The sequence below is a fragment of the Phymastichus coffea genome, unplaced genomic scaffold (genome assembly GCF_024137745.1).
Source record: "Phymastichus coffea isolate CEN01 unplaced genomic scaffold, Cenicafe_Pcof_1.1 PCOF00033, whole genome shotgun sequence".
Lineage (NCBI taxonomy): Eukaryota > Metazoa > Arthropoda > Insecta > Hymenoptera > Eulophidae > Phymastichus > Phymastichus coffea.
The window spans coordinates 2,968,030-2,995,790 of record NW_026706844.1 but is presented as its reverse complement, the minus strand read 5'-3'; the positions used below and the strand labels follow the sequence as shown (position 1 = coordinate 2,995,790).

Here is a 27,761-nt window from a genome sequence, read left to right as displayed (position 1 = left end):
TTTCCCGACATGTTGCGTGGAGCGCCGAAAGTTCAGGCACGTAACGTTCGATAGAAAATAACAATTAGATTTTGCAGCGCTGTGACTGTGCGTGATGCGCGTGACTATTTTGCTTTCAAATTTGGATTAATTAATTGATTATCAATCGGTTGAAAATCGAAAAATCAACTCAATGTACCTTGTCGAAAGTTACTTGTCAACGGTAGCGACATTGACTTTTCATTGCATTTGTGGCTAAGAACATGCTCTCAGCACCGAATTAGCTTTATTCCGCGAACAATGTCGATTTGGCTGGAAAATTGGCGCGTGCTCATCTTCGCCGGAAGTCTATCCAGAGTCAAGTTGACAATGACTCGGCAGTAATGTTCATTTTTCACTGTTAGTTATTCTGGCTGGTTATTTTTATAACGGACAACGAATAATTTGATATTATTCAATTGACTTTTAATTACAACATATGCAGATAATGACAATGGCAGTGAAATCGAGAATAATATATTCTCGGGAAAAAAAGACTATATTTGTGATGAAGTTGATGATATCGAAGCGAAATGAATAATGGCGTAGCTTCTTTTATTGTAAATGTAGTATTGATTTTGATATCGGTGATATAACTAATAATATAAATGCTGGAAAGATTTGACTACTGATATAACCCATTTATCTTTATAAACAAACCATCCTGAATAAAAAAGGTCAACGAAAATGCCAACATTCTTCGTGGAAAATGGAGTATTGGTCATTTCACCTCACGAGTATGCTCATTCTGATTAAATTAATTATAATGAATTTGTCCAGCACAACAAAGCTAAAGTAACTCGTTCAGTTTTCAGCGCTTTTCCTCCCACCACTAGGCTCATGCGTTGACTCGAGGCCGTATTATGTTTTTCCAATCAATGTTATATGTAAACAAACAATGAAAGCGTTACGAAGTGACGGATAAGAAAGTACGACATTTGAACTGAAGGCTGAAATTAGTTTCGCATCTCAATATCGATAATTACAGCGTTACGATTCTTTGCTGAAAAATGTCCAAGTCTGTTGCTAATAAAACTAAAGAGCCCTTCTACAAAATAAACTTTGATAGATCTGTAATTCAAGGTTAAGCGTTGTAAATTACTTTGGAAAAAATTCAGCAAAGATAAATAATTTTGTACGTCATACATAAGAAATTCTTGTTTTTTGGTTCTGAAAGTATAATGCAAAACAAATAGAATGGTATGTAGGGACATTTTTCATCAAATATGTGAAATTTTTATCGCAAAAATGCGCCTGTTTCTGCAATTAAAACATATCATGAGTCATTGTTCTATTTTTATTGTCTTATTTAGTAAGAAAAAAAAGAGATATTAAAAAATAAAATGATTTATTTTTCGACGGTTTTTATTTTAAATATCTATATTACCTTATTGGTCGATTTTAATGAAGATACCTCATTCGACGTGGATTTTCAAAAGAAAAGAGTAGCTGAAATGATTTTGTACTACATTAGTACTTGATTGGAAAAAAAAATAATTTTTTACTCAAACTGCATTGTGTAAACAATTTTACAGGTGGATTCTCGTCATGATAATTTGAAAATTTATTCAGCATCGCTATTAAAAATTTGAAACTAGTTTCGTTCAAAACAAGTGCTGCTAAAAATTTTTTTTCATAATTTAATCGAGATTGCCTGGAATATGATTGTCAAGTGCCTCTATGATATGTGCATGATCATCGAAAGGTGTTGGCTTGTGCAGAAGCTCACTTTCAAATGAATTCTTAGAAAATGTATGCCGCTGTACTAACGATTAGTTTTTATTGAATGCTGACGCGAATTATAGGGAAACGATGATGCCCGTGGAATAGAAATCGTTGTTTGACACGATTAGAAATGCATTAGCCATGCAATTGGCGATATCGATAAGAACGATTCGTGGCTTGCTAGTTTTATTGTCATACAGTCGAACGGTTTAGTATCGCTAAAGAAAATAATTGCAGCGAATTGGATTTCCAGATTTTGGCGTATAGCTATAGATTGTTACGACAAGTTGGCTAATATGCTTACTTTTCGACGTCTAGCAAAGTTATTGATTGTCCAAGCCGATCAAGTCGCTCGTTCATATTGCTAGGCTGTCCATCTAGTTATACGAGTTATAAAATAGACAGCGTAAAATAAATCTTTGATCGTCGGAGGCTGAGCGATGTTTCGGTGCTATGCATCGCACAGTGATCGACTGTCAGCATTGCTGCGAACGTCTCACTGTCTTCGATTGAATATCGTCCGCGTATTCTGTATTGACGCTCCTTCAAATTTGTTCGAACCGGACCTGTCAGGCCAATACCGAACTTCTCAAATACTTCGTAGGCTCGGACTACTCGTAACATTCGGATAGCTCTCAGCATAAGTCGTTGCAATAATATGCAAAGGAGCTCGCGTCTCAGTTCCAGGGACGTTCGAAAGGAATATCGCGTCGCGCTGCGCTCCGACCTCGTACGCGCGCTCTATCGCCATACACTCTCACATTAACATTAATAATAAGATCCATATTTTTCATTTTACATCGGCAGTCACACTCACCCTGCTGACACTCCCCTCGTATGCTATATCGCTGACAGCGCGAGAGCCAACTGTATTATGCGTCGTACTATTTACACGGCATCGTCAATAACGACGACGCCCGCCGTTTCTAATCCAATTTATTTACCGACTCCAACTGTCATTAAGCATCGTGGAAAATATCGTTTTTGTCAATCGATACAGCTGCCGATAAATGAACACGACGCAACTCATATAACTCTCCAATAACAAAGAGCTATAAATTGCATTAAACCATTGATCGATACTCCAAAGAAATAGGTGAAAGAGTGCACGTAAAAATTATACAGCAGGCGCACACAAATTGCACAAATAGAAAGTAGAAAGATAGTACGGCGCCAGCAATTATTCAAACATCCCGCGCAGAGAGAAGGTCATAAGCCGTAATCACGGGTGATGACCAAGCCAGCGCAGAAGTGTGGCAACAGTGCCTGCTCCGAAAGGCAGCTGCCTGCTTCGTACGCGAGCCTCGCAAGCGAGTCGTGCTTCTGCCGCTTCTGGTCGCGCTCGCCGCTCGCGATAAACACAGAGACGGATAGAGCAGAGCCAGCATTCGGGTCAAGTCAGAAAGGCAGTCTGTCTTTGTCCCTCTCCCTTGAACGAGCAGACAGTATGAGTTGGCGTCGAGTGTCGAGTGTCGAGTATCGACTGCAGTTGAGCGTGTGAGCTGCTGCCGTATACCCCTGCCCCGCGAACATCAGAACCGTGGTGCGAACTACGGTCGGATTGTCGATAGTGTCGATTGTTGCAGTTGGCGCTGAGGGGGCAGCACTGACAGCACCGCGCAGTTGGAGGTTGGCGAGCGAGTGGAACCTGCGTAGCCGTAGCCTCGAACCAACAGTAATCGTCAGTGAGTCGTCAGCCGTCGTCTCTCAGCGTGCAGTGAACGCGTGCTGGTGACGAGAGACTGAGACGACGGACGAGAAAGATAGTGTGGCGAGGGGCGAGCATCAAGCCAGGTCGTCTCGTACGTGCGCGTGTGTGAATGTGTCCCGCAACGGGTTCGAACTTGAAGCAGAATGAGAGGCTGTGCGTGCAGCCACTGCAGCAGCGATTGACCAAGGCGACTGCGGCACACTCGCTAGAGAACAGCATTCTCTCGGACTGTCAAGTGCAGGCGAAGAGAGCGAATGACTGCGAATTCAACGAGTGACCGTGCTCAATGATGTGTGCAGCGCAGGCGGGGCTAAAGTCGAGGACGAGCAGTCTGTGTCTGATGGGCTCCTGGAGTGTTGCGCAAAAAGTGCCGACGGCCACGAGCCCAGTAGTGCTTAGCAGGTAGGACGACCAACGAGCAGAGCTCCTTAGACAGACAGACAGGCAGCGAGAGAAGGAATCGAGGACGCAGATCGACGTAGAGGAGAGCGAGCGAGAAAGAAAGGAGAGAGAGAGAGAGAGATAGATAGAGAGAAAGAGAGACTGAGACTGAGAGGGAGAGACGGCACGTACAACAAGATGGCTGTGTGTCGCTGCGAGCGAGCCCGTACCTGCTGACTACTTCGCACGAGCTGCTATAGCATTTGGAGTCGGTCGAGGCCGTGCGTCTGCTCCGGAGGAATATGAGCGACAACGCCGCGGGCCCTATGTACTGGCCCTGCACCACTTGAGTCAAGTACGGATCAGCAGCAACAGCAGCAGCAGCAGCATTAGCAGCAGCAGCACTAGCAGTCACCAAAGAGAGACAAGCACTGGCCAAAGAGCTGACGAGTGACCAGGTAAGCCATGTTCCGGTTTTTTTTTCATGTGACGTTGTCGTCTCGTTGTCATCGTTGTTATCGTTGTTATCGTTGTCGCTGTCGTCGTTGTCGTTGTCGTTGTGTTGTCGTCGCTGTCGTTGTCATTGTCGTTGTCGTTGTCGTTGTGTTGTCGTCGCTGTCGTTGTCGTTGTCGTTGTCGTTGTCGTTGTCGTTGTCGTTGTCGTTGTCGTTGTCGTCATCGTCATCGCCGAGCTCGCGCAAGCCGTTAGTTCGAGGGCTATCGACTAGAAGGCCTCCATTGTCGGGTAGACCAGACTCGTCGGCTGTTTGCTCCCTTTTCAAGAGCCTTTTCCCCTTCCTCACGATTGCCGTCACCAAGCTTCGAGAGTAGCTTTTACCAACGGCAACTCAACCAGTGGCTTGCCAATTACACCAGGCTAACTTTCTCTTGCTGCTATACACCTCGCTCCTCTCTCTCTCTCTCTCTCTCACTCATTCACTCTCTCAATGCGTATACCACTCTGCGTATGACTTTCCTCTTTCTTGTTTTTCGGTACACGATGCGCCGTCACCAATGTCATACGGCTCTTTTTGCGTTTTCTCTGTCTCTTTGCACACCTCTGCTGTTCAACTGGTGCCAGACGTGTTCTGTAGCTTCAAAGTTTCCACTTTGGAGAGTAACACGCATCTGCGTCTCTTTAAGCAAAATCGTCAAGAAATTATTGTGTGACTTTTCGTCGACGCTTTGAGACGCTATGACAGTTGATCTGATTGACATATTTTTGTAATGATCGGTGTAGTGTGCGGCACCAGCGAATACTTTGATTTTCTCTCTGCCACGTTTCAGTGCGTCATAAATAGATTAAAAGTACGTTTATATGTGTCTCGGATTTGCGTTCTAGATCATTTGTATTCGTGAGTCGTAACGGTGTAAACGTTTGCTCGTAATTGTCGACAAATCAGACAATTGAAAATGGAGAAGAATATTTTATTGTTGATATTATATTAGTTGATGCATTGTAATGTATAGTTTGTTGAAATAATTATTGAGCTATCAAATTTCAAAAGTGAATTCAGTTTTTGGGAATGGCTTATCGGCACATGCGTGAATTGAGCACGAGGGCGAACATGTTGAGCGAACTGCCGGCATTTGGAGAGATTGCTGGACGCGAGTACGCCTCGTGTATTACGTGTCTTGGCGAAGATAGCGGTCTGGGGTTGGGTTGGGTTCGGTTGTTGCATCAATTGGTTCGCCCATCAACGCCAGAGTGGGCGTGCTATTTCATTTCAGGACAGCGGCTAAGGTATTGGATATCGAAGTGTATTCCAGTCGGCTTGAATCGACGAATTCTAATTCAGCGGATGACCGAAGATATCAGAGTTACGCGGAAAAACGCTTTGCTCCCTGAATAAGTTGAATCACGAGTACTTCCATGCGATATAAGCTTTTAGCAAGGGTGCTTTCTCTGGCTGTAGACACATTGACAAACTCTCTGTGCAAAGTAAACGTTGTTGGAAAAAGCTAATTCAAGCGTTGAATAGTCGTGTAGCATCGCTATTATTGCAAGGTTGTCTCAAAGATGGATGAAGAATGAACGCTCGCCACAAACAAGTTAGTGAAAATTTCGATTTTGACGAGGGTCACGCGCTTTGACTTAGCGAAGCGAAACTCAGGTCTCCGCTGTGCGATGATCTCGCTCTCTCTCTCTCTCTCTCTCTCTCTCTCTCTTTCTCTCTCTTTCGTGCTTCGCATTAATAGTACACCGGAAGACCAAAAAAAATGGCTGCGTATAAAACAATTAGTGAAAAATAGGTAAACTTTTTTCATTTTATGACGATGAACACAAACTTCTTATAAGCAGGACCTTTTAAAGTCTATCATTATTTGGCAGTAATATTACCTATAAAGCGAATCGTCTAATTTTCAAATAGAACAAATACTTTTTAAGTTAATGCAAAAAAACATTTAAATAAGCTATTTGTTAATCTTTGCAAATCGTTAAATATTAATTGTTAAATCCATTTTAAATTGTGTGTTGTGATAGAATAAAGGTGTGTTTTAAATTTCAATAAAATATACCAATAAATTTCTATTTGAAAACCATTGTAGTTAAAAAAGAGGGTTTGTTTGAACTAAATTTCTTGCGCTACAGCAGTTGGCGAGGACTCGTTGTTTTCATTAAGAGCTATAGTATAACATAGGCTTATTCACTAATCATTTTTTGAATTTTCAATTGTTTAAAAATAGCCCCAAAGTACAAATATGTCTATCCGGCTGGAGTTCGTGTAAGAGCTGTGTCAAAAAAGTCAGTCCGTTATCTATTCGTTTTATTTTGTCTGTAGTTTCCGTTATCTGTACGTGTATATCCAAGCAGAAACTACACATCCGTACGGATTCCGTTTCCGTACGGCTTCCGTACGGATTCCGTGTGGCTTGCTGTGCGGCTTTCCTGCAAAGCCTTCGAATTCACAGTGCGATTGTTAGATAGAAAAGATCTCTTGCCGAAGTGCTTCACTGCGTTATCAATGAGACTAAAGGTGATTTGGTCATTCTGTAATATAATGACCTATCATACAGAATATCCACCAGGAAGTCTTGTTGAGCTCACTCTATTCACGAGTAGGAAAGAAGACTTGCGGTGTAATCCTCGTTTTTCTGTGCTTGTTTTTGTACTGCCGCTCCCTACTAAGTTTTTTTTTAATGGAAAATCATACAAAAAAATGTTTCCAATGCATTTACACAATGCAACCACACAATTATAGTGTAATTAGATATTGATAACAATTTTAATATAATTTAAGGAAATTAATGAAATTTAGAAATTAATCGTGTAAAACATCAACATGAAAAACGCCTCTTGAATCCTTCAGATAAAATTTTCCAAGATCTAGTTGGTAGAGGGCCTTCGGCATAGTTATTTGGCATAGGCCCGACCGCTATCGCGGGCTTATGCCAAATAACTCTTTTTATAATACATTTTTCTTCATAAAATAAGTCCAAAGAAATTTCTCTTAAAACCAGATAAATCTTGTTGTTACATTAGAATTATTTTTGGTATGGAAAATATTTTTACAATTTTTTTTAAATTTTCAGTATAGATAAGTTTATTATTACTGTTATTATCGTTCTTCAAGAAGTACGTTCGTACGAAACGCTGCAGAGATATATTAGATACCTGTGTGAATTAGACTCGGTTCGCTATAGTCATGTGAGTATGAAGGGAGAAGAAATATATATGAGTATTTTAGATATTTCAATCAGCTCAGGAACACTGGGTGACGGATTTAGTTCAAACTTTGCACAACTGTTGTAAAGGTCATCATTTTCCTAAATTTTTATAGCAAAATATTAACTTAGATCAAAATTTATTAACTTTAAAAAAATGCTGAAAATTATTTAAAAGGCTATATTTTAAAAACTAATAAAGATATAGGGATCAATTTTTTAAAAATATGTATAAAACCTTGAGCTTTGAAAATATTTGCAACGATAAACGATAATTTTTCATTGTAAAAAGTGATTAACTGTTTTCTTAAACAAATTTGAATATCTCAAAAAGTAGTTTTTCTTTTTAAATCCTTGCTTCTACGTATTCCGAAAGGTTTTTTTTATAAAAAAACTGTTACAAAATTCAAGTCCCCGTCAAGAGAATACGTGGAAACGATTAAAAGAAGGCGCTCTGACGTCTGTCCGAACGCTAGCCCCGTAGTGAACGGCGGAGCATCTTTTAATCGAGGTATTTGAATGTTATTTGTATTCAATACAAATTATGCTTCAAATTATATTTAATTTTATGAAAATATGTGGTTCGTACGTTAAGAATACAATAATTAAACGATAACAATACTAACTCTGTGTGTTTAATCAGACTTGAGACCGACGTTTTTTTAAAATTGCGTCTGCATTAAAAATATTTTATCACTTGATATACAATAAAATTAATAACATAGTAATAATAGTAATAATGAATGTGAATAACTTTATTTATTTATTTTTAATTACTTACAAACTATCGTTATTTCATATTCGGAAGATCGTGAAAGTCTTTTACATTTAAGTCTTAATTTATCTTTATTACTTAAGGGAATGAAGGCGTGAAACGATTATGTATTCGATATTGTTTTAGCTATTTCGAATCTATCTTTTAGTTTTATTTAAAGTACCTCGTATGGTCGTAGTCTTTATCACTACAGTACACACAAAATCAGTTTTAGTCATCGTTTGTAGTACCCATTTATATAGTTCGAAAGCATGACTTATAATCTTACCTTTCATGCTAGCATTTCGAGTAAGCCTTTTTACTCCTCCTCCGATTCCGTCGCAAGCATTTTTACCATGACAGCTTGCGAAAAAATACCACTCAGCTTTTATGCCGTAATCGGTATAGTTGCTAATTAAATTAATAAAATTAAATTAATTGTTGCATTGATCCGCTGCTCCGTGACGCGTATATTATTTTTTCTACGGTATTTTTTTATTTTGTATTTAAATATTCTACAGTTTTTTTTCGAAACAAGACTGCAGCGTTTTTATCAGGCTTTAACAATTCCTATATATTTACTAAAATATCCTGTTTAAATTCTCCATCTATTTTTTTATAAAATGAAAATGGATGTTATTTGACCGTTGTATTGATAGATTGCTTGGATCGCGTGTTGGAATTTAGTCTCGTAATTTTCTGAAAAGTCGAGATTTGCCATAACTTCATTATCTTTTATACTTGCTTTTACACTTTTACAAATTTACAAATTTATTCTGACTGATTACAACTTAGTCATGTATTTCAAATGAACCTATAAACAGTACTTTTAATTCTTTTTCCCCCTTAGCGACTACCTTTTTCTATTTTTTGAATGTGATATCAGCAATTGAATTGTTTCGTTCAACGTTAGCTTCACATTTTAACGATATATATACACACACACACACACACACACACACACACACACACACACACACACACACACACACATGCGCAAGTATTTTAAAATTCTTTTGAATTATTAATCAAAATATATGTTTTGGTCGGAAAGTACAAAATGAGGAGACGTCTATTTCAACGTTAGGATATTGATTCTTAAAAAATGCGAAAGCCACGTTATGAGGCAGTAACAAAAGTTCATAAGTGACTTTTGTGTAACTATGTTATTATTTAATTATCACATTCTTAACGGAAAAATGTCATATTGTCGTAAAATGAAATTCAAATCGGAGCATAATTTTGACTGAACCTAAATAACTTTTAAATCGTTTTATGACTTTAAAAATCACTTTATGACTTTTGAAGTATTAAAAGTGACAGCTTCTATGAGTTTTAACGAGACAGACCGATGGAAGGTGAGAAAAAAAACTGTAAGACGAGGTAAAAGTTGTTTTCTAGTCCAGCGCCGGTGATCCGAGCGCTGGGTCCGCTCGCTACCGTACGGCATAGTGTCTTCTTTTAATCGGTGCCATGTGTTCTTCCCTTATGACGGACACTTGAATTTTATAACGATTTTTTTTAGATAAAGCCCTCAGAAATCTGTAGGAGCAAGAACTTGAAAAAAACGACTTTTTGAGGTATTCGAATTTGCTTAAGAAAAAAATTAATGACTTTTTCTAATAAACAATTATTGTTTATCGTTGCAAATATTTTTGAATCTCAAGGCCTTACGCGTATTTTAAACAAGTGTCGATCCTCATATCTTTATTAATTTTTAAAATATAGCCTTTTGAAAAATTTTCAACATTTTTAAAATTAATAACTTTTCATCTAATTACTATTCTAGCTATTTATCATCTACATAAATGACTTATTGCAGTCACTACGAGGTAGCATGATTCTCTCTTTTGCATCATTTCCGAGGAAAATAATTGGCTTGTAGTAGAAACTAATATGAATAAGCAATTAGTGAATTAGAAGAAACAAGTGGATTACACTAAATATCTAGGTGTGATATTGGGCAATAACATCAGACGGTAGATACATTTAACAAATTTGTACACGAAAAATATCTTTTATATTCTAGAAATTCGTTAGTTTGTAGGTATTTTGTTAATTAATAATGTAGTGTGCATTTTCGAAGTTTCATATTTTTACAGTTTACTACATCTACTCCACAGACTATTTACATTTTATTAGAGTACGTAATTGTAGTTAATAAACCATTGAGACAGCATCACCGTGTCGGTACGATTGGTCTTCTTCTTTAGAGACGTTCGTCATAAACTTGGATTGTTTTGAACGCTCGCTTACTAAAAACATGTACAGGAAAAGCACGTCCGTCCATCTTTTACGAGCGATAATATATCTCGGCAATTGTTACCTTTTCCACTCGACTTCGTGGGAGGGACTTTCCCTTTTCCTTATGATTTTCCGGAAGAAGTTTCGAGATGTTCCTGACCGACTAAAAATCATCGCTCTTACTCGGACTCACAACTAGACCGGAGTTGTGATTCCTGCCAGTTCCTCGGTCTGTTTTTCCGAACCGATACGACACAGTGACTTGTAACTGCTTGTACTTAGACCAAGTACCTACCAATAAAGTTTCAGTTTATCATTCCACTTTCAATAATTTAATTATTTATTATTCACCCACGCTCACCGTTTAAAATGATACAGAATCGAGAATAAATAACACAGAAACATGTACTAAGGGAGTTCCCTACTCCGAAGGTTTCCAATTGGGGCTCGCGCGTATTGAAAAACCAATTGTTTCGCTTGCTCGTTTTAAGAGAATCGTTGATGTACTCAAAAAAAAAAAAAAGATTTTTGAGACATTGACAAAAATCAATATGTACTTTTATTTGTCCGGAAAAAATATAACCTCAAAAATTTAATATACATATACTAATGCTACATTGTATATAAACATCCCAAGACTAGGTATATCAATTTTAAAGTTTTAATATTTATTAGAAAAAATTATAAGACAAATTTAGTAAATTGGCGTTGTGTCGCGGTATCGGTTTTTATTAACATTTTCGTTAATGACGCTTGAACCATGTATCTAACTAATATTTTTAACACAGTATTCGCTCCATAATTCCAGAAGTTTCATTTAGTCAAAGTTTCGTGAAATTCTGATCGTTGGATCTATGTTACTTATTATATAGAATGTAAGGAGATATTATTTCCAATGTATTTTTCCATAAGAAGCAAAATTTTCATAAGAACGTATTATTTGTAACGTAGATAAAAATCCACTGGATATAAATCAAACTTATTATTTCACTAGGAAGAACTATCGCAAACATGTATGAAAAAAAAGAAAAAAAAAAAAAAAATTAGGAAAAATAGTCTACAACTCCCAAAAGAAAATAGATAGAAGAATTACCAGAAAAATAAAACGCAGTAAATAGATAAAAGAAAAACCTCTAACAATAGTAGGATACGAAAATAAGAAGATTCATGTTTTTAGTGCAATAATTACGTTTTTTCTATTTGTTTTGATTTAATTTTAAGTTTAGTTATAGTTCAGACCAGCGAACAGGAAGCTAATTCCTCTGCTGGATTGTAGCATTTGCTTTGTTGCACTGTACGCTATTTTTTAACAGTTATATAATTAATGTATGTGCTCTGAATAAATCATTAAAATAAATAATTCTACATATCAACAGATATATTATTTGAACTGTTCTTAACAGTTTTTTCAATTCATCTGTGACATTTGAAGAGTTTGTTCACATTTATAAATGATATTGTAAAAATTTTCGAAAATATTAACAGTACTGAATACTTCAAAATCAATTTACAGTATTTCATATGAAATATCAATTGATAATTCTCTTCATTGCTGATTATGTTTATCCAAAGCTAAATCTTACAATGATATTCAATAAATTTATATGTCCTATAATAAATATAATTGTAGTGCATTATGATCACTTGGTATCGTATTATTTTAAGGTTAAGTCATTGAGAGAATGTGAGCTTATTGTCTTTTCAATGCCTACAAATTGCCGTAGTTATTTTAATTAATTTAATAGTTCGAGTATAAATTAATGTAAATCGCCTCGATGTATTATTTAGTGGCGATTTACTCACAACAGTGGCCCACGTGAATAGATTAAGCTAATCCAATCATAAATAAACTGGCTTCACTTTCATACCTACCTCCTTTTATGAGGATTATAAGAAGGATAACTTCTCATTAAAGCTTATGTACAATTAAAGTTCTGCTTATTTTGGACTTTGTTACTGGCAGAATGCCTGGACTAAGTTATTAGTTAAGAGCGAAAAGCAAACAAGTCTTCGGTTGTCGAATGCAAAAGAGCTCGCTGAAAAGAAGGGCTGAAATGGCAGCAAAATCGTGCCTGACGTCGTTGCACGGTGGAACCGCGCAAGCGTTGCAGCTGTTAGGCAAGGTTATCGTTGCGGCCTCGAACAGATGGCTGTTTTGTCTATGACTGCGCGTTCACGAGCATCCATGCATCCACGACTACGTAGCGTCGAAGGACTTTACTCTGTACTGACGAATACTGTCGTGCGTTGCGTGCGCCAATAAGCTGAAAAAGCGCCGTGATCAAGCGGCTTTGTGCTTAATAGCGAACACCAACATGAGCTCCGGAGACAACAACAATTCTTCACTCCACTGTCTGGCGTAGCAAGTGCGTTTCATTAAATATACCAACAATCGGCTGCTCCAATAAGAAATCGTCCGCTGCTGTTGCTGCTGCTACTACTGACTCGTCATGTTTACGCGCAAGTAATAGTCTTAACAACTGTACACGAGCTGTGTTATCCAACAGGAACAGCGTTCTCCAGCTGTTTTTGTCTCTATGTATCCGGACAGCAGGTACGTGGCGCTGCCTACGGAACCATTCTGACGCTCACGAAATGACACGTGTATAAAGCGATATTTTTAGGATATTTTTTGAACCCCTCGAAATGCTTGGATAATCATCCTCAGTAATGTTGTTTTATACCGATTATTCTGCAAGTTTTTAGATGTACTTTATGTTAATATTACGTTAACAAGACGCTAATTTAAGTTTAAAAACATCGTTTTATGCATACGTCGTATGTCAGAACTCGCGTGTAATTTGGTGAGTGTCAGGACCGTTCTATAATAGCCCGTCGCTACTGTCTGGACAGTACCAAGCCGCTTGGTCTCGAAATGTCTTTGGAATTGTTGTGAAGAAGCGCAAAGAGGGAGGGAAAGCGTGTTTTCCTTGGTAGGTGCCGTCGGAAGTAGGACTTGGAGCTGAAAGGGCATTCAGCTGGATTGGCTCGAGAGTAGTGCAAGAGGCTCGCTGAATGTCAACGCGGCCCATCTGGGATAGATGCGGGTTTCGCTTTAAGGCTGCCGAGGCTCGCTCGTGCGTGCGAGAAAGACAGGCTCCAAGCGTAAGTCGAATGTCCGCCGCTGCAAGTTCAGGGCAGCCCTCCGAGCAGAAAGCCCTAGGTCTTCTTTTTTGTCAGAGTCTCAGTGGCAGTGCACCGCACACCCGTAATCCAGCTCCCAAACCTCGCGAGCTTCCGACAATTTCTCGACCGCTGTGACCCGTCTGCAGCGCCAAAGCACTTTATCGACTGGCTCGTCGGAACGAGGAAACAAGCTTCCCCTCGCAGCCTCTTGCCGCGCATTCCTGTTTCTTTGCCAATTTCAACTGGCGTACGATCGATCGTTGTCCCGAGCTACGCACCGACTCACTTGTCGAGTTGTCTTCGACAATCTCATGGTCGTGTTGCTGTGCCTTGACTGCGAGCCCGAATTTCGGCGACCGTCGCAATGACTGCACAGCCTGTCAAAGTAGGCTGCTACTGCAGCTGGCGGCCCGATCGAGCGGGGCAACCTACCGTACAACGATCCTCGCTCCCCTTTGACAACTTGACAACCTGCAGTCCCTCTCCTTCCACTCGATTCTCATTTGGCTTGTGCTTGTTGCAGGGAACGTGTGACATGTTCATCCAAACACAGCAGACGAGCAGCGTCAACAGCAGCAGTAGTAGTAGTAGCGGCAGCGCCAGTAATACCGCCCATCACCATCATCACCATCATCACCACCAGCATCAGCATCACCACCAGCAGCATCACCACCATCATCACCATCAGCAGCCGCAGCAACAACAATTGCAGCAGCAGCAGCAGCAGCAACAACCACAGCAGCAGCAGCAGCATCAGCATCAGCATCAGAGCAAGAAGCGCAAGTTGGAGTACGACAGTGTGGGTCAGCCGGTGATCCAACACGCATTGGTCCAGTCGAGCACTGACTATCAGCTGGAAACTGGCGGATTGCAGCAGCAGCAGCAGCAGCAGCAGCAGCAGCAACAACAACAACAACAACAACAACAACAACAACAACAACAACAGCAACAACAGCAGCAGCAGCAGCAGCAGCAGCAGCAGCAGCAGCAGCGATACTCACTCAGCGGCAACAACACCGCCTTCACGCAAATACACCACAACAATAATGGACCCCAGAAGCAGAGTCCCAACCAGCAAACTCTCGTCCGTGCCTCCACTATAAAGCTTCTAGATACCTATCAGCGCTGTGGCCAAAAGGTATGTACGACTAGCGTCTTATACTTTCTGGAATGATCAACCGATTGTCAACACAAGGCTTTTTCGGATGATAAGAGCACCCCATAGGGGCATTATCTGTGGCTACTATCACCGAATACCTTCACTTCCTTCCTTCCTTCCTTCCTTCCTTCCTTCCTTCTTTCAATTTAATGCCAGCGATACTTTTAGTTCCACATTGTTGATCGTGTTTGTCTCAGCGTTTGACTTGTCGTAACTACCACCTCGAGTTTAATGTCATGTACCACAATATTATTCCATCCGGGCACTGCACCATGTCCAGTGCAATAGTTATCCGATGCCTTCGTATTTCAGCAGTAACTCGACTATTTTCAGAGTACAAAGTTAATTTCTGTGATCATTTCCCTTATCAGCAGCGCTGATTGTGATATAAAGTCTGAAATCTTAAACAATCTATATTGCGAGAGCGTATATCTACCAATCGTATATTATTGCAGAGAAAAACCTGGTCGAGGGAAGGTAATGGTGAAGGGCTGGTGGTGAACGGGGCTGCCGTAGCAGGAGGCACAGCTACAACGAGCCTAGTGTCTCAGCACCACGGCCAGCAGCAGCAACAGCAGCTGACGAGTCAGCAGCAGCAGCCGCCGCAACAACAGACGCAGACCCAGGCCCAACAGTCACACAAGAGCACAGCCATGACGTCACACACCAAGCAAGTCAGTAACAACGGGAACTCCAATCCGCAGGGCGATGGCGATTACCAGCTTGTGCAGCACGAGGTTCTCTATTCTATGACCAACCAGTACGAGGTCCTCGAATTTCTTGGTCGCGGCACATTTGGACAGGTAACCTACTATTTTATTAGCGCCTCGACATTCATTAACCTCTCTGAAATAATCACTGGCCGTTTTCAATGCTTTATTCAAATTTTACCAGCACCTTCAAAAGCGCGTTTGCATAAAATACTCATCGTTTTACTTGCGTATCCGTTGAAGAATACACTATTATCCACGAGTATTCTCTTTTCTCTACTCAAACAGCTCTAAATCGAGTGCCATACAATTAAACTTTCTTTTCTTTCTCCTATATTTTCGGTTGTATTCGCGCGTTTATTCAAATGCATTGCTACAGGTGGTAAAGTGTTGGAAGAAGGGAACCAACGAAATAGTGGCCATTAAAATTCTGAAAAATCACCCTTCGTACGCTCGGCAAGGACAAATCGAGGTAATAACTCGACGATCGATCGATTTGTTTTTCATGTAGATAATTAATGAATATACTCACGTTGACCCGTGCTGTTTTTAGGTCTCCATCCTGTCTCGCTTAAGTCAGGAAAATGCGGATGAGTTCAATTTCGTCCGTGCCTATGAATGTTTTCAGCACAAGTCGCACACTTGTTTAGTATTCGAGATGCTTGAGCAAAATCTCTACGATTTTCTTAAACAGAATAAATTCTCGCCACTCCCTCTCAAGTATATTAGGCCCATTCTACAGCAAGTCCTCACGGCATTGCTTAAGCTCAAAGTAAGTACTGTGCGAGTATCATGGCTGCTACTTAGATAGCGGAATGTTTGACCGATGTTACAATTGAAATTTCAGCAACTGGGTTTGATACACGCGGATCTGAAGCCGGAGAATATAATGTTGGTGGACCCGGTACGCCAGCCGTACCGAGTGAAAGTAATAGACTTTGGTTCAGCCTCGCACGTCTCTAAAGCCGTGTGCAATACGTACTTGCAGTCGCGTTACTATCGCGCACCAGAGATTATTCTCGGTTTGCCGTTTTGCGAGGCCATCGACATGTGGTCGCTCGGCTGCGTCGTTGCTGAACTTTTCCTCGGTTGGCCACTCTATCCTGGCAGCTCCGAGTATGATCAAATACGATACATCAGTCAGACTCAAGGACTACCCACCGAGCACATGCTCAACAACGCCAGCAAAACGACCAAATTTTTCTACAGGGATATCGACAGTATGAAACGTTAAGGCTTCTCTCTTCATCTACATTTGTTTTTCTATAGTCGCTCTGACTCTCCTGCTCATTTTTGTCAGGTACATACCCTTTTTGGCGGCTCAAAACGCCCGAGGAGCACGAAGCAGAGACGAGTATCAAATCCAAAGAGGCAAGAAAGTACATATTTAATTGTCTCGACGACATTGGCCAAGTTAACGTTCCTACAGACTTGGAAGGCGGTCAGCTTCTGGCCGAAAAAGCGGATAGAAGAGAATTTATAGATTTACTGAAAAGAATGCTCACTATGGATCAGGTAGTAATATCTATTTCAACCAACAATTACTCTTATTTGATTCACGCGACGACAAATTATAACTGATAAATATGATTTTTTGGTTTCTGTAGGAGCGTCGAATAACACCAGGAGAAGCTCTGAACCACGCCTTTGTCACACTGGCTCACTTGGTGGATTACGCACATTGTAACAATGTCAAGGCCTCCGTACAAATGATGGAAGTTTGTCGACGAGCCGGAGAATTCACCGCCAGCCCGGCTCATCATCAGGCACCTCCGGCACCCCAGCCGCCACCTCCAACATCGCTGGTTGCCAACTTTGTACCGACGACCAACGGAAGCGCGGTTACGCTTACCTTTAATAATCAGGTTCAAAGACTGGTGCGGGAACACCGTACAGCTCAGTCGGGATACGACAACTTAGTAAGAACTTTGTTAACTCGTCCCCATACTTATAGTCTCAATTCGTTTCTCTTGCAAAGTTTGATTTCGTGGTTCTATTTCATTTCAGTACCAAATATACAGCAATAGCAGTCGGAGAGCGGGACAGTACAGTAGTTCTTCCGGGAGCTCTAACGGCGGTAGAAACGGCGTACACGATTTTCCTCACCAACTAGTACCAGGTATTCTTTGTCCACCTCCTGGATACCAAGCTATGCCAAGTCCTGCCAAGCATGTCGTTGTAACGCAGGTGAGCATTAAATCCTTGTTTTCGACAGTCGAACCTTAGGCGAAATGTATTCGGCATTAATGTCTAATTGGGTTATTGGGTTATTCGACAGCCCCCACAAGCTCAGCAAGCACCACTTCAAATTCAGCCGTCTATCATCTCGCAACAGGCAGTGGCAGCTGCAGCTGCTGCTGCCCAACAGCAGTACGCTGTGCCCGTGTCCATGGTTGAAACTGGCCGCCAAATGCTACTGACTGTAAATTTGCTTTGGTTTACACGTACAAAAAAGCAAGTACCAATTACAATTGTTTGATTTTCGTTTTTGCACTGCAGAATGCGGTACAAACGTCGTGGCCCGGCGGAAGTCGGCAAATGGCAGCCATTGTTCCATCTTGGCAACAGTTGCCTCCACAACATGCGACAATACAGCAGCCCCTCCTTGGCGATGCCGGAGATTGGGGCAGACCACTTATTGTCGAAAGCTCGGCTATTTTACAGGTAAAATATTGCGACTCGCTTGCGATTGCGCTTAGTACTGATATTCACATTTTTTAAATGTTTAACTTGGATTATCTTTTGCGGGAAAGCAGAGGCCGGTGTTCCCCGTGACCGAAGTGTACAATCCAAGTGCGTTGGTCGAGCACGCTCCCCCGCAGAATTGGGGCAAGCGCAGCGTAAGTAAACACCACCAGCACCATTTGAGCGTGCCCCAGCAGGCGCAGCACCGCAGCCATGAGCACAAGAAAGAGCAACAGCAATTGAGTCCAGTAAAGAAACGGGTGAAGGAGAGCACGCCTCCTAACAATACGCGTAGGCAGCAACAGATGTCCCCGTTACCTCTTCAAGCTTGCACTGGAATCTGGCAGACCCAACCTATCTTGCAGTCTTCTTCCGCGTTATCTCACCATCACTCGTTGTCCACTTCTTCATCATCCAACAAGCATCAGCCACAGCAGCCGCAACAACAACAGCAACCACAACAACCGGCGCATCAGCATCAACTCCCAGAACATCAACAAGTCTCTTATGTCCGCCAGCAGACCATTACTATACACGATACCCCTTCGCCAGCTGTATCGGTCATCACCATCAGTGACAGCGAGGATGAAACCCCGGAAAAATGGTTTGTGCTCTTTTTCATGTTATACAATAAAAACATTTTGTGTTGATCAATAAGATACATAGTATGCTCTTTTCAAAATGATGAAATAAAAAAATAATTAACGAAGAACACAATGAAATAAAGAGATAATAACGTTTGACTTAAGTTTTTGGTCGTGTTGCATTATCTTGTTGACATTTTCAACAATGCGCTGCTATTTATTAATTTGTTACAAGCCTTTTTGCCCTAGCCATTCTATTGGCAAAGTTGGCTGTTTGCGATTAATTTTCTTTCATAATTTTGTTACAGCGCACAACCGACAACTCGAGTGGTGCATAATAGTCAACAAAATCACTCGCAGAGCAATAACTATGCAGTAGTTAATTCGCAAAGGTCTCAGCGCAAGAATGTCATCACAGTAAACGATAGTGACGGCGAAGGCAGTCCCAACAATAGGTCCCACCCGGTTCACGTATATCAACAAGCATCTCAACACCAGCAGGCGCATCAGCAGACAACACAGCACATCAAACATGAACCGCAGCCACAGCACCACATCAGGTGCGTCTTTATTAATATACGTCCTAATCCTCTATTTTTGTCCTGGGTATTCTCTTATGTACGCTGTTCCTTAACCTTGAAGCAATTATTTTTTTAGCTCGGGCTACACTTCTCAATCTCAAAAGAAACGTCTGCTGGCTAAAGCACAGTCGGAATGCAACATGGTTAACGTGCAGACCAAAGCGGAACCTGGTGTGGAATACTTGGCCCCTCATCCCTGCCACTCAGCGGCTTGCAAAGAGACACCTATGTATCAGGTTTGTTGTCAACTGCGCTTTTTACGGAGAGAAAAAGAAAAGCCCAATATTTGTGACAGCTTTACAGAATTATCGACGAGGTGCGTTAGTTCATTACGTTGGTTTGGTTGCAGTACGTGTCAACGAGTAGCACGCAGCCGCACTTGCTTGAGCAGCAGATTGTCTACACGACCGGGACAACCGACAAGCGCATCTCATGGCCCAGCAAGCGTTCCGAGTACAAGCATGAATACGCGGTGCAGCCACCGGCAGCTCATTCGAGAGAGCATCAGAAGTGGGCGGTGGCTAATCCGGTGCATCAGTACAGGTAGAGTATCTTTGTGTCAAGGTTGTCAGCCGACGATTTGGAGTATTCTAATCGAGCTGGCAAACGTAATCTGACTGGCTGACTGGCTCGTGGAGTCGCGAGCAAATGATTGCGAGTCGAAAGAGGTGGAGAGATTGGTATTTAAAATCGGCTGGTCACCCCAATGATTGCAGGCAAAGCGGTGTAGTGGGCGCGAGCGGCACGGTGCACGGTTCCCATCACGCTCACCACATGAGCCCGACAAACTCGGCCCAGGGCCAGGTGGGCACGGGCAGCGGCGGACGAAGCCCTGCCGGTCCTATTATCGCTAGCGCGGCAGCCGCCGCAGCTGCTGCCGCGGCCGCGGCGGCCGCGGCTGCCCAGGGTCAGCATCTTGGACAACCGCTCTACCAGGAGTATGCGCACGCGGTCCGCCCACGGGCTCACGCAGTGCCTCCGCCCGTTTATGTCACTGCCGCCGCTCCTACTCAGCCACCCCAGCAGCAGCAACTACCAACCTACCAGGGATTCACACCCGGGTGGGTACCTAGACACCTAGTTGATGCATGCACGTGTGTACCATTTTTATTTATATTATATCTACTATTCTTATTTGCAAGCACATCTTATATTACTCTACTTGCCTCCCAAATCTCTACTCTTCTCTCTATACTGCTTTTTAATTCACAGTCACCGCGACTCGAATTTATCAAAAGTGTCATCGCTATCTTCCTTTTTCTATGACACATATCCTACTTCCAGAGATATCGTTTTTGTAGATTATCTATTTGTCACTGATACGTCATCTGAGTTTTGCCAACTAAAATTTTAGATTTATAATATTTTGCGGTTATACTGGAACTCGACAGCATTGTTTAGTAGCTTTGAAAATGATTTGATAATGAAAAAAACAACAAATCAGTATTCAAACAATTTATCATTTGTTAATTGAATAAACAATATAGGACAACGACCAGTACGTACTAGTGACTGGTTTTGGAAGTCAAGAATTTCGTTGACTTCTATCGACTAAAGTTGCCTATATAAGAATATATTAGTCTTTACTGATTCTTGAAAACAAACATTATAATAAACGATAACTGAAACGATGACAAAGAGACACTCAATCGTATAGCTCAAGAATCATTTGTGCGTACACGGTTAGGCGGCAGACAAGTGAATGTAAAGTAGAAGAATAGAGATGAGATGTTAGGAGAATGGCGTGTAAAAATGAACCAACTGATAATTGCTTTGTAATTTACAGTTCGTCACCGTTAACGTTGTACGATTCTAGTCGAGCGTTGCCGCCGCCGGCGCACCACAGCTCAGCGCGGCCGCTGCTCGCCTCGCACGCGGCCCATCCGTTACCAGCCCACATGCAGCCCACTGCGGTTTACGGGCTGGCGCCCCTCTCACCGGGCAAGCACCAGTACCAGTCCGGCCTCTGGTTCACGGAGTAGTTTCCCGCTTTCTCTTCTGCTGATTCTTCCTTTCCTCTCCGCCTCTAATTCTCCATACCATAGGACTTGCTCTGCTCGCAAGTCTGTTCTTTCAAGAGTACACAATCCCTATTTACTTTCATCAGCTCGCTTCTTCTGCTCTGTTCGTCGAACAAAGCCCCGTGTGGTATTCGTTGCTGGTCTGTTCGTCGTGTTCAGTATAAGCGATTATCTCGGAGGCCAGCTATGCCAAGTAGCCTGGATCTCATCACGCGAGGAGGATCCGGGCGTAAACGAGCAACTCTCTCAACTATGTAGACATGCATTTCGAATGTGAAGCAAATTGTGCAAATTGTTTAGACCGATAATCCGTCCGTCCTCGAATGGCCGAACAAACGGATCCTCCTTTTGGCTTTTCAATCTTCACTGCCTGCCTAAAACATGAAATATTTTTGGTTTCGATTGGCCACGTATACCGTATAAGCGATGCGGCCTTGAGATTTATGGTCTAATGTTTTTTTCAATAAACCTTTGTTCCACTGTATTCCCCATGCTGCTTGGCAACGCCAACCTGCGACAACTATTAGATGCGACTGTACTGTACAATTACAGTTACATATATGTCGAGACAAGACCTCGGCGAGCGAGGCGATTATAAAGAGGCATAGATTAGTGAGACACGTCGTATACAATTATTCAGTGCTACTCCAGAGAGGTTACGACTGGATCTTACGCGCTATTAGATTTTGTATTCGGTACAAACGATAACGTACTGCATATCGGAACTTGGCTACTTAGATTAAAGCCAACAAAAATAGCTCTTTGCTCGCTTTTAAAATGCGAAATCTCTAGCCGTACACTTGAACGATCAAGTTTGCAGTAGTTAATAATGAATTTTTTTTATTTTCTCGTTGATTTTATTTACAACTTGTGATCAACAAGTAGGTTTGCATTTCTACCGGTATGCTAGATGCGTATCTTGCTTACATAAATCTATGTATAATATTTTTATTGTTCTCGTCCGTTTTATCGTTAATTTTTAGAATAAGATTGGAAATGCGCTGCTTAGCAGATTTACTTTTGTATTTGGTCAGTAAAGGGTAAAATTATTATTTATAGTGTTGTGGAATAAGTGTGTACCTAAAGGGGAAAGTACGTCATGAAATTGTATACTCAGCCGTCGCATAAAAATACGTAGGCATTGCAAGTGTCGACGGGAAATTCATAGTTTACATTAGTCTTTAAGTTATTGGTTTTGTAGGTGTTTTTGTAAGCATCATTGAAGTTTTAGTTTTTAATTTACTTTAATATTTTCAATTTTTAAAAATACGATAACTTGGGTTGACGCGTGGCATCATCTAAATAGCAAACGCATGTGAACATTTCTTTTGTGCTCTAGAGCGTTTTTTACTTAGAATTTTTGTATTGAATGAAGAAGAAGAAAAGAAAAGCACACACATTTATAAACCGTAATCTTGTAACTATAAGCAGCTGTTCAATCAATGCGTATTAAGTGTGTAAGAGTGCGTATAGCTTGATGCTCTAACGACTGCTATTATTACTACTTCTACAATTGAACTGTAATTATTTATATTGTTATCGGGCCTTTGTTGTGCGAAGTTGTAAATAGATAAAATGAAGAGCTGAAACTGCTCTTTCATTTCGTAAAATGTTCGTGGGCCAATTAGATATCCTCGATTTTTCGCTTTATGCTGCGCTGAATGTCGTAACTGTTGCTATACTGTCCACATCGTTTTCTTGTCGTTTCATTCGTTTTAAGATTTTGAGTTACTTTTATTTTACTTACCTATACGTTTTATCGTTCAAGCAGATCACGATGAATTGCAAGAAAATATTAAATTGCAATGACTTGTTCTATAGATACCTAATGCTAATATTTTTATCTCGATTTTATTCGTTTTTCAATCTATTTGGTAGTTACTATTTCATTTCAGCATAATTTTAACTCCGTGAAGTATTTTATCAACAAAAAACAAGGTAGATGTACATTAGTAAAATCAAAATGATAAGTTATTAATAATTTGAATTAACGCGTAAGATATTTCTGCTTAGAATGTACACTCAGTCATTTTTTTCTTAACATTTTTATGACATTTAACCGTTATATACATATATATTTAGATATATGCATGCATTGAGAATTACATATTTTCTTTTGCGAGTTTCTGTAACATTTAAACCAAATTGACGATAAAACAAAACATTTTTAAAATATGTTTCTAACATATGAAAATTACTTATAAGTTTTACTGATTACTTTTACGTACGATTGAAAATAGCTATGTTCTTTTTTTTATTGTCAACCAATAGTCTTGTATATAAATTACTGTATAGCTTGAAATAATTATTACGTATGAGTATTTCCAGATAATTTACGATATTTTAAGTCAGGTTCTTCCTCATGTATTGTAATCCATTCGATTATTTAAATATTTAAATTTCTGCTGCTTGGTTCAGGTTGCTTATGCCTCGTCTAGATGTACACTTAGTAAGATTTAGTTTAACTTTCAACGTTAACATCAACTTTAATATTTTCGATCAAAAATAATAATACCTGTACGTTGCCATTGCGTAATGAAATAAGATCTGGTTTTGAATATTAAAGCGAGATTTTCTGTAAAGTATACATTTAAACAAGGCATCATTATTAAAACAGTTTGAAATAGATTTACTCTCATCGAAAAATAACAATCGAATTTGGCTAATTGAATAATTAACTTCCGATTGAAAGTTTTTTTAGTTTTTAAAAGCTATCAGTAAAGGTAATTTTTTTTTACCTTAATACAATTAATAATAATAAAAATATGAATTGATGACGTTTAAATTTTGTTTAGAGTGATACTCGTCTACAGCATTGAATGATATGTTGTATGTGTACGTTAATTACGATACATTAGTATATTATTAATTCTAATAATATACTATGTGACTTTATATTAAGAGTTGCAAAAAAATTTTGAGTTTGACTCGATTTAATCGTTATGTAATGCAGATTAATGTCTTGTATATTAGCAGTTTTTATGTATAGATTGCAACCTACCAGTTTTTAATCTACCCCCGGTAAATTAAAGACTTTTTTCATTTTATAGCAATATAAAATAGTCGTTTTACTTTCAAAAACATTTGCATAAGAAATTTTTTATCATGTTTTTATACTAAGATTCAACTTTATTTTTTCATGAATTTTATTATATTCATGTATTCAATCGATTCCAATAGAAAATATTAAGAATATTGCGATTATCACAATTTAGCGCAACAAATCTGAATATTACAAAATTGTAAAATCGAGCGTTAACTTCGCTAAAGTTTTTGTATTGGAAACAAATAGATTCGTTAAATCAAAAAAAAAAGTAATTATGACAATATTCACCAGCCAGCATCGATTAATATTGTACGACTATCTAACCACGTTAATGTGCCTGTTTAATAATTAATCCTATTACATATTTACATGATAAAGAGAATGGCAAGTAAAGAGTTGAACAAACTCAAACTTACAAATATTGAAGAAATGTTTTCTTAATAATCAATATGTAAATTACTTGACATTAGTATTAAACAATGAATGTGACTTTATTCCAAAGTGTTTACGCATTGACGAGGCGATAAATGAAATATGCTGTGTTCTTGGCAGCCACGCACTAGCAGATATGCCGTGTAATTATTGTTTTATCAAATCAGAATCGCGCGATCATTGTATGGTCCCATTTGTGTGAGTAAATATGAATGAACTGATAAGAAACAAGTAATGCATACACTTTTAGTCATATTTGCTACAAAACGTACGCAGCATAGTTTTATATATAAACATACATAATGATCATTTTTTCAGGAAATTTGACGTAGCATTATATGTTTTTCGTACTACTTAGTGCTCACTCAACAAATGCGTCAATGAAGCGTCGTTTGATTACACAGGTATACAAATAAAAGGTCATTTTCTGCATCATAAGCCAGCTATGGTATTTTCGAAGGATTTTGGTGCGCTGAATCCAAATCTGGTCTCAGCATTGTTCCATCACGTCAGGTTTTTGAGATACCCTAACCTAAAAGTGCAAAAAGCACTGTTTTTGACATATTTGAGGTTATGTAGCATCGTAAATAAATTTTATCCCAGGAAATTATTTAAAGCATCTTAAAGTACACAAATTTTCCCCTTCAAAATGCCGTTAAGTTTGCCTAAATATCTTTTTTTTTCGCTAAGATATCGCATTTTGAAATTCTCATATTCATGTATTTCTCAAAATTCGAAAATCTATTAATCCATCAAGTCTTAAGCGGACGATTTTCTTTTACTCTTTTCAATTGATCTTTTATCAGGAATAGAAATCAGGAATAAACATTTCTGGCATAAAATTGTCTGAACTTTTGATCGATGCTGTTAGAATTTTGAAAAAATGCGTATGTGTGTGTGTTAACTTCAGATTCGTGATCAGCGACCTCAAAAACCCCCGAGTAACTATGTTAGAATAAATTAACTCAAAAGAAAAATTCGTGCAACAAAGGGTTAATGGATTTTCGAATTTTGAGAAATTCATAAATATCAAAATTTCAAAATGCGATATCTCGGCGAAAAAAAAGATATTTGGGCAAACTCAACGGCATTTAAAAGGGATGATTTGTACTTTAAGGTGCTTTAAATAGTTTTTTATGAAAATATTTATTTACGATGTTACATAACCTCCCATATATCAAAAAACAGTGATTTTTACACTTTTAGGGTCAGGATATCTCAAAAACCTGACTTGATGGAACAATTCTGAGGCAAGATTTGGATTCAGCGCACCAAAATCCTTCGGGAATATTATAGCTCGCTTGTGATATAAAATTTTGTATACCTATGTTATTAATGGTAGATGGTATCTCCTAAATAATATGAGGTTTCTATTCGTTACATGATAATCTACCGCTATCTCCTTAAACAAAATAATATATTGGATTTATACGCTGTGAAATGAAAGTATCTTCCTGAAAATACGATATCATTCGCCAATAAGCGTTTATTCACAAAACAATGATAAGTATAAAAATGAACAAAAGTGGTTTAAGAAGCGTATGAGTACGTCTCATGTACTCATGACATTAAATTGATGAAGTCAAGGTAAACACTGGATAAGAGACGGTCCGAAACAGATAAAAACGTATTGTAATCATGTCGTTGGTTCTAGTTGTGATATTTTACTATAGTAAACACGTCGTTATTTAAGGAATAAATATGCATTTGTAACAATTTGGCAAGTGAAGAACGAGGGAGTATGCGGGACGAATAAATCACGTGAAACATTTACCTACATTATAATTCATACATAGCTTATGTCTAATTGAAGCCTTTGGACAGACGCAACGCTCATCGACACGTAAAAGATTGATACTCTAAGTAAGCGGGAAATAACATCAAGAGGCAGTGCATATAAATGCATCAAAATAGAAGAGCCTGGTACATTGACTGATAGACTACACGCTTTTCCCGCAATGCGATGTCTTATGGAAGAGAAGTTGAGAGAATTTCCCTTGTACAAAGCGAATACTTGTGAAGAGTGTAGGCAGAGAGCAGAAACCCTTTAGTATGCAGAGCTAGAGAAACGGAATGCATGAAAGCAAGAGTGATGGACTGTTATTGAGTAGCAGTCGCATGAATAAAGTGGTTGATTCTTAGTGGCGTAGAACACTGAATTTTTAAGTACACTCACAGAGACGTATATATTGATATAATGAACTATGTGCGCGCATTGAATATGTGTATTGGATTCGTAAATATCATACATACAGATATAAATAGGTATGATGAAAACTAAAAAAGCTTATTTTTAACCAGGAATCTTCTATGTATATATGTTTCTTTATAAATTCATGGTACTTGTTAGGCTAGGAGTAGTGCCTATACAATTCGGTAGAGTAGTTTCTAAAGTCGCGTATGTGACTGAGCTGTGGTATCGGTGAAAAAAACTTGAGTATATATATATGTGTGTGTGTATATATACACACACACACACACACACACACACACACACACACACACACACACACATATATATATATAATACTTTTAATTGTCATTGCATTGAAATATCATAGTTTGTCTAGATAATAAGAGTTTCATTTCAAATCACTGATTTCAGGTTTATCGTGTTCTTGCGATTTTACGTGACGCTCACGCCTATCGAACCGTTAAGAGCTTTCGTATAATTGTCTATTACTAATGGTGTTTTGTATTTTAGCGATGTTTTTCTAAAGAATGTGCTTTGCGATTCATTGGCCCATCTGTCTACTTACAATTGTAAGTGTAGCGTCGAATGACAAGCCACTCGTAAGTAGTCTGAAAGTTCTGAAACGTTTTTTTGATATTGTCAATCATCATCTTCTTTCATGCTTTTCACCAGATTCAAAGTTCAACATTCTGTCAAGTTCACCTTAATTTCTGAAAATAATATT

The 27,761-nt window shown here is 39.4% G+C and overlaps 1 protein-coding gene across 3 annotated transcripts; it reads left to right on the top strand.

Moving 5' to 3' along the window:
* The first annotated feature begins 3,169 nt into the window (after nucleotides 1-3,169).
* Nucleotides 3,170-27,761, top strand: LOC131663378 (homeodomain-interacting protein kinase 2). Of its 3 annotated transcripts, none has more exons than XM_058933753.1 (17): nucleotides 3,170-4,293; nucleotides 14,149-14,763; nucleotides 15,240-15,587; nucleotides 15,874-15,966; nucleotides 16,048-16,266; nucleotides 16,342-16,714; nucleotides 16,795-17,012; nucleotides 17,102-17,413; nucleotides 17,502-17,681; nucleotides 17,773-17,916; nucleotides 17,994-18,158; nucleotides 18,248-18,783; nucleotides 19,072-19,323; nucleotides 19,421-19,580; nucleotides 19,694-19,887; nucleotides 20,061-20,405; nucleotides 21,131-27,761. In XM_058933753.1, exons 2-17 carry the CDS (start codon nucleotides 14,161-14,163, stop codon nucleotides 21,324-21,326), a joined length of 4,338 nt encoding a protein of 1,445 aa, XP_058789736.1. In that variant the 5' UTR covers nucleotides 3,170-4,293; nucleotides 14,149-14,160; the 3' UTR covers nucleotides 21,327-27,761. The 3 variants fall into 3 exon arrangements, with proteins under 3 accessions (XP_058789736.1, XP_058789734.1, XP_058789737.1); XM_058933751.1 differs by having other exon boundaries at nucleotides 20,061-20,438; XM_058933754.1 differs by lacking the exon at nucleotides 3,170-4,293 and having other exon boundaries at nucleotides 14,608-14,763; nucleotides 16,795-17,009; nucleotides 20,061-20,438.

What these genes read in the sequence shown, in the direction of transcription:
- LOC131663378 (XM_058933751.1), top strand. Translation starts at nt 14,161, where the DNA reads ATGTTCATCCAAACACAGCAGACGAGCAGCGTCAACAGCAGCAGTAGT. An exon ending in AAAGCTCGGCTATTTTACAG is followed by an intron (nt 18,159 to 18,247) that starts GTAAAATATTGC and finishes TTTGCGGGAAAG; the next exon opens with CAGAGGCCGGTGTTCCCCGT. An exon ending in CAGCCACAGCACCACATCAG is followed by an intron (nt 19,324 to 19,420) that starts GTGCGTCTTTAT and finishes TTATTTTTTTAG; the next exon opens with CTCGGGCTACACTTCTCAAT.